The sequence below is a fragment of the Podarcis muralis genome, chromosome 12 (assembly GCF_964188315.1).
Source record: "Podarcis muralis chromosome 12, rPodMur119.hap1.1, whole genome shotgun sequence".
NCBI lineage: Eukaryota > Metazoa > Chordata > Lepidosauria > Squamata > Lacertidae > Podarcis > Podarcis muralis.
The window spans coordinates 13261178-13277259 of NC_135666.1; the positions used below are offsets into that span (position 1 = coordinate 13261178).

Sequence of the window (16082 nt, forward strand, 5' to 3'; positions counted from 1 at the left end):
CTATGGTTAAATTGTTAGGATTCAGACTGAAATAGTTCAGAGTGCAGAGAAGTTGTTTTAAGATGTTCCTTATTAAGTACAGCTTAGTTGTAAGATCAGTTCAGCAGGGGAGTAAGAAGCCCAGAGAGGCTGTAGAATTTCCTTGGAGATTGTCCTGTAAAGGCTGGACAGGCATTTGAGGGACGGTTTATGTATGGAGGTTGAAATACAAAGAAGCTTTGTGCGCAGGAGAGGCATCTGCCTGAAAGCAGTGCTTTCTTCGAAATGTTTTGCCGCAACATCTCCCACTGCTAAAGAGGCAAGTTGCTTTTTAAATTGCAGATTGGCATGCCTCCTTGGCAGTGTGAGATGCTGTGGCAAGAACTTCAAAGAGAGCTCCAGCTGAGTGTGCATGGTCCTAGCCTTCACGTGCATAGAGCTGCTTTGGATTGAGGCCAATGCACCCTGCCTTAAAGTATCAGATGGGAATCTCTTCCAGCTCAGATTATAGTGATCCTTTGAGGAATCACTTTCGTTTACAAGATTTTGACAGGCATATATTCTTTAGCAATAGTAATAGCTAGGCAATCTTAATTCCAACTGGTAAAAACTAAAGGATTGTTGAAATCATATATACCAGTGCAAGAAGTCTCCACAACGAATTGTTGCAGTTATTCAGTGTAGCAGATATATACAATCTTCTTTCAACCACTTGCCTGGTCGCCATAGGCAACTAGAAATTTGACATAGGTGCATGAGGTTGCAGAAAGGAAATGGAATGTTCAGCCCCTCTTTTAGCAACCACCTGCATTTATTTGCTGGACAGCAGGGGGTTATTCACCTTCTCTCCTTCCAGCGTGGGTAACAACCCTGGGTTTGGCCCTTCTGCTGACAACCCATTATAGGGTTGTAGGGTAGGAAGCCCTCTGTTCCCCGCTTGACAGAGAAAGCAAGCAGGCTGCTGGCAGAGGCATGGAGTGCTTCATTCCTTCTCCAGCAGCCTGCTGGGTTTATGTACTGGGTGCACAGGAAGTGAAGCTCCCTTTTATGCATCCATCATTGCAACTGAGAGAGCTGGCAGCAAAGTAGAGTGCTCCTTCTCTCTGCCTTCTGGGTTTTTATGGTAGACTAAGGATGGCAAAGCCCACCACCTGCAGGCAGTTTTGAAGGGTGGTCAGGGCCGCCAACCTACCAATCACCCAACCTCATAGGATGGCAAATTTAATGCCAGTGGATCAGCACAGACATATCTCTTATCTTAGCGCTGTCCCACAGTTCTAAGATTGGAAATAGGCCTCTGCATGTCCTTTGAGGGTAAAAGTTAGAAGCAGATGCTTATCTTCAATCTTAATGTTAAGTACCACAGTGCCACACTTGTCTCTGATCTTAAATACTATGGGACTATAACACTAAGATCAGAAATAAGAGATTGGGAAAGCCCAGGTGGGCATGGTTTGCCCAAAATGACTTCCTGGGCCAAGTTCAGAGGTGGGCCTAATTAGGCTCATGGGCTGGAGGTTTCAACTGCTGTGCTTAGTTACTCAGCAGGCGAAACTCCTACATTTCTTGCATGGGCACAGGGGAAGCTGGGGGTAGATCTAGAACGATTGGCATGACAACCTGTTGGATCCACAGAAAGGAGTATCAGCACTTAGTCGTCCAGCACAGAAACACAGCAGGTTGATGGTGGAACCTTGACATGCAGGACAGGCTTTGTCTCCCTCATAACTAGCATAAAACACCATAGACTATTGGAAAAAAGGGGCAGAGTGATCTGACCATTTACCATGACTTCACAGAGCACTCAGCATAGAAACAAGTGAGTTGATGGAGTGGGAAGAGAGTGCTCATTTCTTGTTAGTACAGTGTTTTGCTAGTCTGTTTTTTAGTCACAAGAGAGGCTGGGAAAGGAAGAATGGAGTGCTTTGCTTATTCTCCACTAGCTACTCCTGTGAGTAAAAAGCAGGTGAGTGCAGGATATTGCCAGGACTAATTTATCAGGCTAGGTATATTTGGGTGATATATTTCCTCTTGTTGCAACACACGGACATATTTCACGCTGCAGAGTTCCTAAGGGACTTGCTGTATCTTCCTCTAAACTTCTAAATAGGGGTGAGCCAATTTTCCGGTGCAGGCAGGTGTATAGCTACATTCCTTTATACAGAAAATTGCTACTAAGCATGAAAACTCAGATCAAGATGCTTGATTAAATTTTCAATAGTTTGTCAGAAAGTTACAACCATGTTACTTTGTTCCACATGCTGCACAGAGAAAAGGGGAGTTATTGGCAGCAAGGGAGACAGTCTGGACAATTTTGCTAGTCTAAGCTTACACAAAGATTAAGTCTGTCAGAGCCCTCTGTAAGGTAGACATCCCAAATGCTGCTGAATGTCTAGTTCTGAGTCCTGCCTAGAGCATGTTTTGGTAATTCTCCTTTGAGGCATCTATGTATTCTTCCTTTGGGTCAAGGTTTTGAATGTAAGTGTTCCATCAAAATCTGAACTCATCTAGGTCAGCTATATCATGTTCTGGCTGAACAGTATATTGATCTTCTGGTATTGCAGCTCTTTCTGAAAGTGTTGAGAACTACCAGCCTGTTGAAGACGTGTTTCCATTTTTGCTTTTGTTCAAACTCATTGACAAGAACTCATTGATGTTGGTGCTTTCAGCACAGCTGTGCCATTGCATGTTATTGCAAAGCCAACTGCAGCATTTGCTGGACGTTGTGATCTTCAATCCATTGTTTTCAGAAGTTTGAAGAAAAGTCATAATTCTTCAGCTATCTTTAGAAGTGTATTATGAAAGCACTACCCTCCTCCCATTTGTTCATGAAACATATCATTTATATCAGCTTCCCTATTTTTCACACAGAAAACCTATGTATAAGGTGGTAGATTGGCATGCAACATATAAACTGTCAGGTGGGACAGTTGGGGTGCCCAGATATTCATGGGAAATGACCATTCAGTTCACCAAAGCTTCCTATTGTGTAGCACAGGAGTGGGGATCCCTGAGTTATGGGTTTAATTAAGCTGGGAACAAATCCCAGTTTGGCCCATAAGGCTGTTTTCTCCAAACCACTTGCCCCAGTCGCACACTTGACATCATATGTGATGTCAGGTGAGAGACGGGTGAAGATGCTACTGATTGGCAGTTAGAGCAAGCCAGTTGGGGTTGGCTGCACTACTGAGTTCCCACTGGGTAACTAGCTAGCCAGTCCTTGAATGGGCTTGCAAAGAGTCCTGCTCAGCACTCTGAATTGCCAATGATCAGCTGATCAGTGGTACAAAGCACTCCATCACCTGTCACCATTGTGACATTAGGTGATTAACAGGTGGTGTTCCCACTCACCTGTCAAATTTGGCCTGTGCAGGGTAGGGGAGATAAGGATCTGGCCTGCTATGTAATTCCAGTTCCCTACCCCTGTTGTAGCAAATGAGAATGAGGCAAAACACAAGTGTATGCAATCCCACCTGTGTTTGCTGTTCCCTGATCTCTATTTAGGAATTTTCTTATTTCAAGCTGCCTTTACACTGTGGTTAGGGATACTTGTTCCCTGCAAGTCAAAAGTCAGTTTTCTGCCTTGAGAAAATAACTATTATGCAAATAGCACACATGGCAGGAATCCTGATCACTTACTCATTGATCTGTAGGTTGCTTTGAACATTTCAAACAGAAATATTGAAATGAAGAACCTCTTTCCTTACTGCATTTTTGGCCCAAAGAAGACTGTACCATGGAAGTTGAGCACAAAATATATACTTACATTTACATTTTTACACTGTGTATTAGAAGTTTTTTTTTTTTTTTAAAAAAAGAGGGCTGCAGTGTTTGATCAAATAGGTTCATCTATTAACCTTCCAGACCATTAAAAAAGTGCCCCTGGTTAATTAGGTGCCATTTTAGAAGAGAGAGCCCTTTTCTCTCTCTCTCTCCTTCTAAACTGGTGCCTGCCATTTTGCTTCCCTCTTCCCTATTCTCTGTCCTTGTGGACATCAGATGGAGAGATGTTGATGGAGACTTGCAGATCCTTGGGGTGCCAGCACCTTTGTCTCTGGAGGGTGTTGGTGTGGCAAGGAAAAAGGATGATTATTCTACCCCCACCCCCACCCCACCAAGACACTGGGCACTTCTAGACAGGTTGTAAGGCTCCAGTTCTGCAGATTTGCTGTGGAGTGAGCTCCACTGAAATCAGTAAACCTTCTGGATAGGTTGTTTCAGAAAGCATCATGTTCTCTCCCTCAGAATTTTTGGTTCTGTGCATTTTCATATTTATGCAAACTTGATGAAAACTTGTATGATCATTAATGAACTACTTTATTTTGTCTAGGTAATGAATACTCATATAAGTTACCATATAAAATAATAAGAATTCTAAATTGTTGTTGGGACGCGGGTGGCGCTGTGGGTAAAACCTCAGTGCCTAGGACTTGCCGATCGCATGGTCGGCGGTTCGAATCCCCGCAGCGGGGTGCGCTCCCGTCGTTCGGTCTCAGCGCCTGCCAACCTAGCAGTTCGAAAGCACCCCAGGGTGCAAGTAGATAAATAGGGACCGCTTACCAGCGGGAAGGTAAACGGCGTTCCGTGTGCTGCGCTGGCTCGCCAGATGCAGCTTGTCACACTGGCCACGTGACCCGGAAGTGTCTGCGGACAGCGCTGGCCCCCGGCCTATAGAGTGAGATGAGCACACAACCCTAGAGTCTGGCAAGACTGGCCCGTACGGGCAGGGGTACCTTTACCTTTACCTTAAATTGTTGTTAGCCACCTTGAGTAGGGTTTTTTTGTATAGGGTTGGACATAGCTTTCAGTATACATAAAACATACATAATATATTGACGTAGCAGAGCACAAATAAATTTAAAAGCATAATTAATCTTAGCAAACTCATGCTGTCATTCACAGTGGAATTTTTTTTAATACATCGTGACATCAGTGACACAACATGGGCACTTTCAGATTGACTTTTGACACACAAGATTTGCCAACACTTGCTAAGAATATGGTGGGATAACACTGGGATACGTTTACGCTAGGAAGTCAACCTCCTCACTCACTGTTGGTTGCTCAGAACAATGCTTCTGCTTTGCCTCTGCTTCTTGGGTGCATATATCAATGTTGTAGTAAAAGCTTTCTCAGAAATATCGTCGTGTGTCTTATGCTCTTTGTCTGGCTTACATTGAAGTTTCCAGAGTAACCATAAATTTAAGAGAATTTTAGAAATTGTGTTAAATTTGCATTCATACTACTACTTGTTGATTTGATAAAAAGGAAACTATGCTCTTCAGTTGCTGTGACTCATTCTTCAGAGGAGTGTTCATATCATGTCATTTGCCTTTTGGGCTGGCATCAGGTTTTTAGTAGGAAGTCTTTGCCAAGGAGGAAGATTTTAGATAATGGCCATTCAGAACTGGGCTACTATTTGGCTGAATGGCTGCTATGACTCGCTGCTTTTGCTGCTTCCTTTTCAAGCTTGTTGCATTGTCTGCTAAGGACTGCTTTTGGTCTTCAGTGCTAGCTGTATTATTTTGGGGTCTCTCTGGTAAGGTCTTCTCAGTAGGGATCCCCCCCCCCTTAATCTAGCAGATGTAGAGTATGCAACCCAGGAATTCTCTCATGACCTCTGAACTTCTTGGGTGCAAAGTGAGAGTGGCAGTATTTTTGGAATGGTGAGCCCTTTGCAAGTATTCAGGGCTAGGGTAAATGCCCAGCCTCATCACTCTGGAGTTACCAGTGTTTGGTTTGCGTCATAGTTTTAATTGCATTCTGTACCTGGTCTGCAGTAGATATTTTTTCAGAGCTGGGTTGTGCTGTTGCATCCCCCCCCCCCCCCCCGTTGTACTAAATGATTTTGCAGCTGAATGTTTAGGTGGGTATTAAAATAGGTGAAATAGACAATGCACACACTGCTTCCTTCAAACAAGAAACAACCTCACACCCCTGGGTTGTTCCCCAGCTCTTTTCCTGCTTAACGCAGCCTGTTACAATGCCTGCCTAATTTTCTACCAACTACTCTGTCCCCCTTCTAAATAAATTTAGTTGTAACTGAAGCCAGATCGGCACATGCAATGGAATTAAGGTGGAAGAGGCCTAATTTAGTAGAAAATGTACAGAACCACTTCAGACTGCAAGTGTAGAATCATGAGTGCACCCATACATAAATCACTATGCAAGTAAAAAACTAACACAACGTGGGCAGTGCTAGAAACTTTCTCCCTGATGTGAATTTATATATTATTTATATTATATTTATATTATTTATATTTATATTTGGGTTTCAATAGGAGGGAACATTCAACAATAGATATCCCCCACCTGCAGTCTGAATTCTTGTCAGCCACTTTTCCCATCTCATTTTACTGTCTTTCTGGATTGGGCCCAAGTCCCACTGAAACCCATGAAAGAAGTTAAATACTATTCATTTGAGCCCCGTTGTATTTAACGGAGCCTAGTTTTGCCAAACCTTTGCCTCTGTCTCTCAGCCCCCTATGTTCCAGACCCTCTTTGACTAAACACCCTTAGGCTTGCCCCCTTCCTTCTGCTTTCATTGTGCTGTTATTCTGTCCTTAGACTCTGTATTTTTCCCTTTCAGCCATACTGGCCTTTCGTTTAAACTTAGAGTAGTTGTAATGTGTACTACAGGCATCTTCCTTTGGAGCAGCACTTGACAGAAAAGGGGTTCACACGATTTGCACACAAGTGACAGCACAACACAATTATATATTAGCAATTTTTATTATACCTTTCTTCCAAGGGACTCTGGGTGCCTGGTCTTTTTCCTGCAACCCCCAATTTTATTCTCGCAGCATCCCTGTACATGCAGATGACCTTTATTCTCTGTCTGGCTTCGCCCCTGCATCCCCATAAATGCACCCTCATAAATCATGAAAATGGTAAATCTAGTACCTGCTTAACATTTTTTTTTCAGTGATACTAAAACACAACACATGCAAAAGGAAGCACTTGTGACACGCTTGTGCTACAGAATTGAACCCCACATGGGCAAATGGGGGATCTTGTAGAAATAGGTCACTGCAGGAGAGAAATTCACTAACTGGCAGAAGCTTTGACGTTTGGGGGTGAGAGCTGATCCCATTACTCCAGCCATTATGAAGTTACTTGCCCATTCCTTGAATTAGGTGGACTGACACTATTCATAATTATTTCTTCCTCTGCTTCTTAAACTTAAAGGATCATGTATAGAAGAGGAAGCTTCTATCATCACAGTGCCTAGACGTGATGGCAGTTAAGGGGTTTGAAGGGCATATTTTTACATTGATCTCCCCAGTACAATTGTAACACATAGAAACATAAAAATATATTAAATGTTAACACTAGTATTTGTTCCTGAGATCAAATAAAAATGCATCATGGGCTAGTGATGGCTGACTTATGGGCGGTTCTTCTAGTATTTTCTTCACTATAAATAAATCCATTAGCCTGTGGAATAGCAAGCACTAAGATTTGAGGTTATTGTGCTAATTGTGACAGTATAAACTAGTATGGCGGAGTAGTGATGACGGTCTTATGAAGCAGGTTTGTGGTTATTGTCCCTATATTCCTTTTTGGTGATGGAATTTCATGTGTACATGTTGGATGATACCCATTGACTACTGTGGAATTACAGAATGCTTAACATTAACTGCTGTTCAACCATCTTATGTTGTTGTTGGGTGATTTCTCCTTAGCCAAAGACTGACCTCCCTTGCTCAGAGTGATATGTCTAGTCCTCTGTCGTCTGAAAATGCTGAGTCTTATACTGGACCAAGAAAAACACACCTCAGTCTCTGTGGAGAACTGCACTAGTGGGTCTTTCGTATATGGAAACTCTGCTTTTTTTATGTAATTGTTGCAACTGTTGGTAGTCATAGTGTCTCCAAAGGCTGAAACAGCACAACTGTTCATTCCACTCTACATGAGCTAATGGCATTTATATCAGGAGTGGAAGAGGTGGGGGAATGGGGGGGAGGGAGAGAAAATTTTGCTTCAGTTGGGAAGCAAGCATTGCTCTCTAAAAATGAGAACTGTTCAAAAAAGTTTAATTATTGTATACTTTTGGTTTTTTGCATCTGTATTGCTCATCTCATGCAATAAAAATGTTTAAATAATGTGTACTTTTATAGCCCTTTTATTGTGATCTCATAGATCATAACATCGGTTCTATTATATGGAAATCCACAACAATATTGGAGACAACTCACATTTCTGTTAGTGAGGGCAGGACTACAGCTTAGCTGTGATTTCATTCAGACTCGGTATTTTGCAATTGTACTCAGGACCTGCCTTGCTTCCATTAATTGAAACTGTGCTACTTAAGAACTTCAAGGTATTTTTCATCTCCTACTACTGTAAGTATAGATAGCACAATCCTACCCAAGCCCTGTTCTGTTTACTTCAGAGGGCTTCCATGGTCTTCCCACTCATACCTCTCCACGCATACATTCCTGCCAGAACTTTGGTCCTCCAGCTGTGCCATCCAAAGGTCTGTTCCCTCAAAAGACTTTCCTTTTGTCCCTTGCTGCCCTGCATGCTTGGTATTACCTCCCAGAACACCTGGAGTTTCCTGTGCCCAAACCCCTCTTCAAAATCCACCTGCCCTGTAAATCATTTGGCACAGCCCTTTGATTCCCATGCCTTGCTGTAACTCCACCTGTAGCTAAAAGTGTTCATTGCTTCCCTAATTACCCCTCCTCCCCTCCCTGCCCTCACTCTGTTTCCTGACTCAAATTTTAGAAGGTAGCCTCCTCGGGGCAGTGAACTGACCTTTTGCAGTCTGTAAAGTGCTATGGCACACTGATAGTACTACTATAGAGATCAATTAATAGCAATTGCAAGCAGAACGAATTTTGTTCCATAAAATGGACCAACTTCTTAGAGAAAGTACAGAGGTACCTTGGTTTACAACCATAATATGTTCCGGAGGTCTGTTTGTAAACCAAAACAGGTTGTAACCCAAGGCGCGCTTTCGCCAATGGGGCCTCCAAAAAACTTTTGTTCGGAATCCCCCCCCCCCCCGCAAGGGTTGTAATCCAAAAAAAGGTTGCACACCAGGACACGCACTTCCGGGTTTGACGTGTTTGTAATCCAAAACGTATGCAAACCTAGGTACCACTGTAGTAATACTACACTTGAAACAAGTAGAGAGATGGCTTCTTTAAAGTACAGTGGCCCATTATTAGGATAGGCCATTGAAAAGGACAATACTGAAACCATGCATCATCTCAATTTCCTCTCCCCCCCACCACCTCCCCAGGTATTTTCAACTCCATAAACTGTAATTATATCTTGAGAGTGTGTGTGTGGAATAAAATAAAATCTCAAGTGGGTGAGCACTTCAGTGTTGGGAAATGCCTTGTGGGCTAGAGGGCTATAGATTGCTGGAATCTTTTGTTTGGGCTGAATTAACCATCATGCTGCATAACACAGTAGGGTCTCTGCCCAATTGTCTTTCTTGCTATGAGTAGTTACCTCAGTAGCCAGGTGAGGAGAGCTCCTGCCTGGAAATTTCATGCAACTCCAAGGCATAGCAGCCGTTCCATCATCACAGGAAAGGAAAGCTGAGTCTATCCTGGTCCCAGCTGGAAAACACCTCAGAATACTTAGGAGACTTGCCTGGTATGAAGATACAAGAAACTGTTCTATCACAGAGGATACCAGAAGAGGTTGGGAAAGATGGCAGAGCAGGAATGGGAAAGGCTGGCTACATTTTTGGTATCCTTTTTAGAAATGCATTTGTGATTGCATGCCAAGCATTTAAATCACAACTGATTTGTCATGTGTGTTTTTTGGAGGAAACCAACCCCGTACCCAACCTCAGCTTTAAATTATGTGTTCAAATATAACTGCTGACTTCCTCGCCTTTGCTAAACATTTACATCTCAGCAAAGTTGGTTAGAAACAGATTCTAGAATTGTCCTTTTTTTGCTTCCTGCATAGTATAATTTGCCAACTTTTTTAGTTAAGAGGAAGTGTCTGTCATCATAACTTCTGAACTACAGACACTTAGCCATTTCATTTTGCCCTCACAGAAGTCAGGAGTGTGCGTATCCCCACCACCATACAACCACACATAATCTGTTTCCCAAGGCAAATGTAAACTGTTGTTGAGACTCTGGAGGTATGACTATTTCTCAGTGATAGTTCTCAGTGTTCATCGAATTATGAGTTAATTGTTTCAGTTATAAAAATAAGATACTGAGTTATGTATTAAGAAATCATCACTTCATTAGCTCTCCCCATTCCTTTATATGCAGATTCTTGGGGTGCATGACAAATATTGCAAGCAAAATACGAGGCAAACCTTATCACCCATTTTTTGTGCAATCAAGGTATTGTAGGGGTTTGGGTCATCGTTATTCTGCCCATTATGTTACTAGATAGAAACCAGTGAATTTGGTCAATCTTAACATTTCACTTGTCACTAACGCATGCATGTTTGCGTTTTATAAATTATTGTGTTTTGTGTTGCTAAACGTTTAAAGCCCTCCTAAGGCAAGATAACGAGGGACGCGGGTGGCGCTGTGGGTAAAAGCCTCAGCGCCTAGGGCTTGCCGATCAAAAGGTTGACGGTTCGAATCCCCGCGGCGGGGTGCGCTCCCGTTGCTCGGTCCCAGCGCCTGCCAACCTAGCAGTTCGAAAGCACCCCCGGGTGCAAGTAGATAAATAGGGACCACTTACTGGCGGGAAGGTAAACGGCGTTTCCGTGTGCTGCGCTGGCTCACCAGATGCAGCTTGTCACGCTGGCCACGTGACCCGGAAGTGTCTCCGGACAGCGCTGGCCCCCGGCCTCTTGAGTGAGATGGGCGCACAACCCTAGAGTCTGTCAAGACTGGCCCGTACGGGCAGGGGTACCTTTACCTTTACTAAGGCAAGATAACATATTGTAGCAAGGACCATCTTTGTGGTTTTCACAGCTCATCAGTATATATCTATAACCTTTGAAGGGCATGTTTTTCAAATAACATGAATTCTCTTCAGAAAGGAGAAATCTGGGTGATTGTGCTGGAAATACCAGGAACATGTGTAGAACAGTCTGTATAGCACCTTTGTGCCTTCATGTAAGTGCCCTGAGCAGCATTGGGCTTTGTGTGCATGGTGTTGCTCACAGCACACAAGTACACCAACAACAAAATATTAATTTCCAGTAGTACGCTTAAATTGAATGCTATTGTGAACATTACCAGAAAATCGAAAAGAAAAAGAAGTCACTCTTATCTTTTCCTGCTTCTATCTTCTTCTGCTTCTGCCATCCTGTAGGAAATAAGAATTGTGAGTGTATGTGAGCCCAGGTAATGTATGGAATACATGAGTCTTGCTAGTGCATTCCCCATAGGTGTTCCAGGCGCATTGCCATGAGAAATAAACCAGAAAGTCAATATAATTCAAATAATGGAATGTTGCTACCCACCATATGTACACAGTACAACCACAGCACACATGCATTTTACTTGTGTGAGTTCAGTCATATGTGCTTGGCTATGGTGGTGGCCTTCCTGGCAATGGTTGCAGCAGAGGAGATAAACAAGCAGGGAAGCAACCAAGGCAAGCAGACAGAAGAAGAAGAAAGCTGCAGGAGAGAGAAGAGAGGCGCAGAGAGCTGCAGGCAGAAGAAAAAAGCTGGAATGGAGCCACAGCTCCTGTCTCCCCTCTGCATTTAGACCTCTTAGGAATTGGATACCATGACCATGTCCCCATATAAACTTAGTTTGTTTATTATTTATTTTATAATATTCATACGCTGATTGCACACCCCCCCCAAGTGGTTTACAAAAAGGTTGCAATCCCTCCCCCGGCCCCGGGCAGTAAGAATAAGTATGTGCTGTCCGTTTCTAAGACTTTGGTCTCTAAACTTTTTAATTTTTAGTGTTCTTTGCGGTGGTGTCCCTCTGCTGATTGAAGACACAAGGATACAGTGGAGGCTTCTGTCAACAGAATGGGAAGGGAGATTATACTTACTGATACCCCGCCCCCCTAACAAAATTGCTCCAGAGGCTTTTGTGGGGGATGGGGGAGCTTTGAAACAGCATGGACAGTGGCATGGGAGAGGGGGAATCAAAGGAAATGGTTTACCTCTCTGTTCTTGTGATGGAAACCTTCACTGGACAAAAGCACTTCCTGTCAGTGGAAGGACACAATTGGACAGAGTTTCATTCACTGTATGATTACAGTGGTACCTCGGGTTACATATGCTTCAGGTTAAAGACTCCGCTAACCCAAAAATAGTATCTCGGGTTAAGAACTTTGCTTCAGGATGAGAACAGAAATCGTGCTCCGGCGGCACGGCGGCAGCAGGAGCCCCATTAGCTAAAGTGGTGCTTCAGGTTAAGAACAGTTTCAGGTTAAGAACGGACCTCTGGAACGAAGTAAGTACTTAACCCAAGGTACCACTGTACAGTCATACCTTGGGTTACAGGCGTTTCAGGTTGTGCATTTTCGGGTTGAGCACCGCACCGAACCCGGAAGTACCGGAACTGGTTACTTCCGGGTTTCAGCGCTTGCGCATGTGCAAAAATGCTAAAACGTGCTTTGCACATGCACAGAAGCACCGAATCACAACCCACGCATGCACAGATGCGGCGCTGCGGGTTGTGAACGTGCTTCCTGCACAGATCACGTTCGCAACTCAAGCATCCACTGTAGTTCCTTTTGCAAATTAAGCAGTCAAACAGGAGACCAAGATTCAGTGCTATATGCAAAGTTATTGAGGGCGGACGTACAACTTCACTTCTACCCAGAACTTCCATTCGGTTTTTAATTCCATCTTCCGTACCCCATTTAACTGAATGTCTAAAGACAAGTCCACTTGAGCATACTGCCCCATCTCATGCCAGTGTTGCCATTATAGAGCTGCCAGTTGGTAAATATAGTTGCTAATGAACTTGCTCAACAAGTTGGTTTTAGAGTATTTTACCCTTCGGCAAGAGAGAGAGAGAGAGAGTGCAAAGGCTGAAAAATGGACGTTTTTAAATGTTTATAAACAGGCTCTTGTTGAAAAAGGAGTTTTTCTCTCAACGCGGGCGTTTGAGGGTCCTGTGGTGCAAGGTTTCCTGTCCGCTCATCTTCACAAAATACGTCTGCAGAGCAGTTTTTTGCTGCCTGTGTCCCTGCAATGTGACACTTCACAAATCGACCCAAGTTTATTTCCTTTAAATGCTTTATCCGGCAAACACATCCCCCTCGCTGTTGGGTGATTTTTGAATTAGCTTTAGAAAAGATTACATGGATAAACACAGCATTGTCGTCGTTAATAGAAACCTGTGCAGTGAGGTCTATGGGCTGCAAGATCGGTAACAGTGCCAATGACAGTGAAGTATGGCCTTATCGAAAGGAGAATTCATAAGAGGCTGCCCTGGGACACTCCACTACTGTCCTTCTGTGTATCCTTACAATGTTATCTGTCCTCTCAGTACGGAGTATCAAATGTCTGTCATGAGTATAGAAATTAATTTAATGTCACCTGAAGACATGCAATTAATCTTTTGGAGGTTTTCATAATACCTTTACAGAAAGAGTTGCCAGTTTGGCGGATTTGGATTTTGGGTTTTAGTCAAAGATAAGGAAAATTAATTTTTCATCAGGGTTAATACAAGCTAGAAGGGCCACAAAGGCTGAGAGAGATGGTTGGGGAATTTGTCAAGTGTTGTCACTCTGGAATAATGCTGCTTAACGCCTGATAGGTGTAATCAAGAGTTGAGATTTCTATAGAAGGGGATTAATCAATTTGCTCACTACAGAATGCTTGCTGGTGATATCGCTCATTCGCGGGGTTTTAAGAATTAAAATAAGATTTGATCTGTCAAATTGCCAGAAGCTCTGACAGTATCAATGGGGCAGTTTTTTATCAGGACATCCTCGAAGCATTTGTTATAAATAAATTTGTCTGGCTAATATTGGTGGCAAACAAACTTCATCTTCATTGTGAAACTGTCAGGGTATCCGTGATAGAGTGCACAGCATACAAAATTCTGGCACTCCTTCAAAGGTCTTATTTATTAAAGAATGCATGTTCTTTACAATAATGCGTGGTCTCTTAAGTTTCTGGAGGTAATTAGTTTAGATTTCTGCAAATAAACCATTGATCTAGAGATGGTTGGACCTCATTCTTTTATGTTCTTTCTTGTACAGTCCAGCTGGACTTTCAAGGTGTCTTCCAAGTCGCAAATGACAATAGAAAGTTAATACAGTGGTACCTTGGTTTGCATACATCTTGGTTTGCATATGTTTTGGATTACAAACATGTCAAACCCGGAAGTGCGTGTCCCGGTTTGCAACCTTTTTTTTGGATTCTTTTTTTTGGGGGGGGGGGATTACGAACAAAAAAATTTTGGAGGCCCCATTGGCGAAAACGTGCCTTGGGTTACAACCTGTTTTGGTTTACAAACGGACCTCTGGAACGGATTATGTTTGTAAATCAAGGTACCACTGTACCACATAAGTTCAATATTAAGCTATATGTCAGTGTGTAATACCTTTAGTTTAGGAATGTCTTATACCAATCACTGAAAACTGGCAAGGATCGTGGTTTTTTTTTGTTTTTGTAACAAATTACTTGTGATACAATACTGTTTTATATAATAATGGGATGAAAGCATATTTCTTGACTTCTCATTGTTTGCATTTTAAATCTGTAGGATCTGGTATTTTGCGGATCAACAGTTTAAGAATTGACTGTGACTAGAGCACTTGCTCTTTTAACTGTACTGTCCCACACCTAATCCTGTTCTTGGTTTATCACTTTGAATATGAAGAATAAGAATATATTAAAGGTCATCTGAAAATACTGGTCTTGATTCAAAATGAAAGTTGGCTTTCAAGGTTTGAAGATCAGCAAATCTACCCAAATAGTGCTAATGTATCACTTGGTTATTGGCTCAGTTCTAAGGCTTGCTCTGTGGGCAGATAATTGTTGAGGATGGGTATAGGGCAGCATATAAACTCAATAAATCATCATCACAATCATCATTAGAAAGGTTTGCATCCCCTCTAGGACAACACTGGTTTTAATTGAGTCCCAAAATTTGGAATGGTATTTTAATCTACATGCAACAGAACTATACCCTTCTTAAGTAGTTCTTTTGGTGGATTCACCTAGCTTGGACTTGATGACAGATGGATTTCTGTGAAGCATCTAGTGCCATGGCAAAAAAGATTTGCACACACCATAATTAGAAAATAATAGGCGTTTGGATAGTCCAACATCCTGCTTCCTTCAGTGGCAATTCAGATGCCCCTGGACATCTCAAAAGCAGGGCACCCCCCCCCCAGCTGTGTGTCCTGCAATATTTGGTGCTCAATATGCCCCTGAACCTGGCTAGTAGTCATTGATTTCCATTAAACATGCCTAAACTCCTTTTGCCAGCCATGACATCAGGAACCTTGGCAGGAGTGGCCTGAGTAGTGGGCATGCTCATATTGATCAATGATGTCACTCAACACGTTAGTAAAGCTGTCTGTCATCGTTGCAACAACATCATAAATGCAGCCTTGTGACAGGCATCTTATTTCCTACCCGCCCCTATAATGGTAGTGACAGCATGCTTAAAAAGTCAAAGGGTGGCATGTAGTTTCTGTTCAATCTATGCCATGAAATGTGGCAACCCTACAGCAGCCACAGAGGACAGTTTTCAGTTCACATGGGCTGTCAATTAAATGCATTTCAAATCAGCACGCACTGATATGCATTCTGCTAGTGTTAGGGCATGTAAACCCAGGACAAATAAGCTGAAAATTCAGCAAGAGTAACCCATCCACTATTGGCTCATCGACAGGAAGCTGTTATTTAGAAAACAGATACACACACATGTCTGGTCAGAGTGACCTCTGCTGGGTTGCCCAAGGGAAAGTGACTTCCCATTATGAAGCACTTGTTGTGGTTTTCTTTTGGCTCCCATCAAAGAAGGAAATTCCTAGTGGGAAGCAGGTCAGTACAACTTTTTCTACCTTTGACCACAGACACCCTGCCCAGGGGAGCTCAGTGCTAGCAAAGCTAGTGGTTATCACTAATCCTGTAGGAGTGAATTCTGTTAGATGTTGTTTGACTTTCTTTTGCCTGACCTGAATCAACAGCCATTCAGTTTTATTGGACATCTGAATTCTTCTGTTTTGAA

At 42.8% G+C, this 16082-nt stretch overlaps 1 protein-coding gene across 4 annotated transcripts in view; it reads left to right on the forward strand.

Annotated features, from left to right (window-relative positions):
- RBM33 (RNA binding motif protein 33) overlaps positions 1-16082 on the forward strand; it is a 94030-nt gene that overhangs the window by 53338 nt on the left and 24610 nt on the right. The window contains exon 16 of one of the 4 annotated variants that reach the window (XM_028750623.2): positions 7665-8084. The exons of the other annotated variants lie outside the window; for them this stretch is intronic. Within the exon in view, the coding sequence (XP_028606456.2) occupies positions 7665-7694 (30 nt within the window). The 3' untranslated portion in view covers positions 7695-8084. Of the gene's footprint in view, positions 1-7664; positions 8085-16082 lie in introns of those variants that run through there. 4 annotated transcript variants of the gene reach the window in all.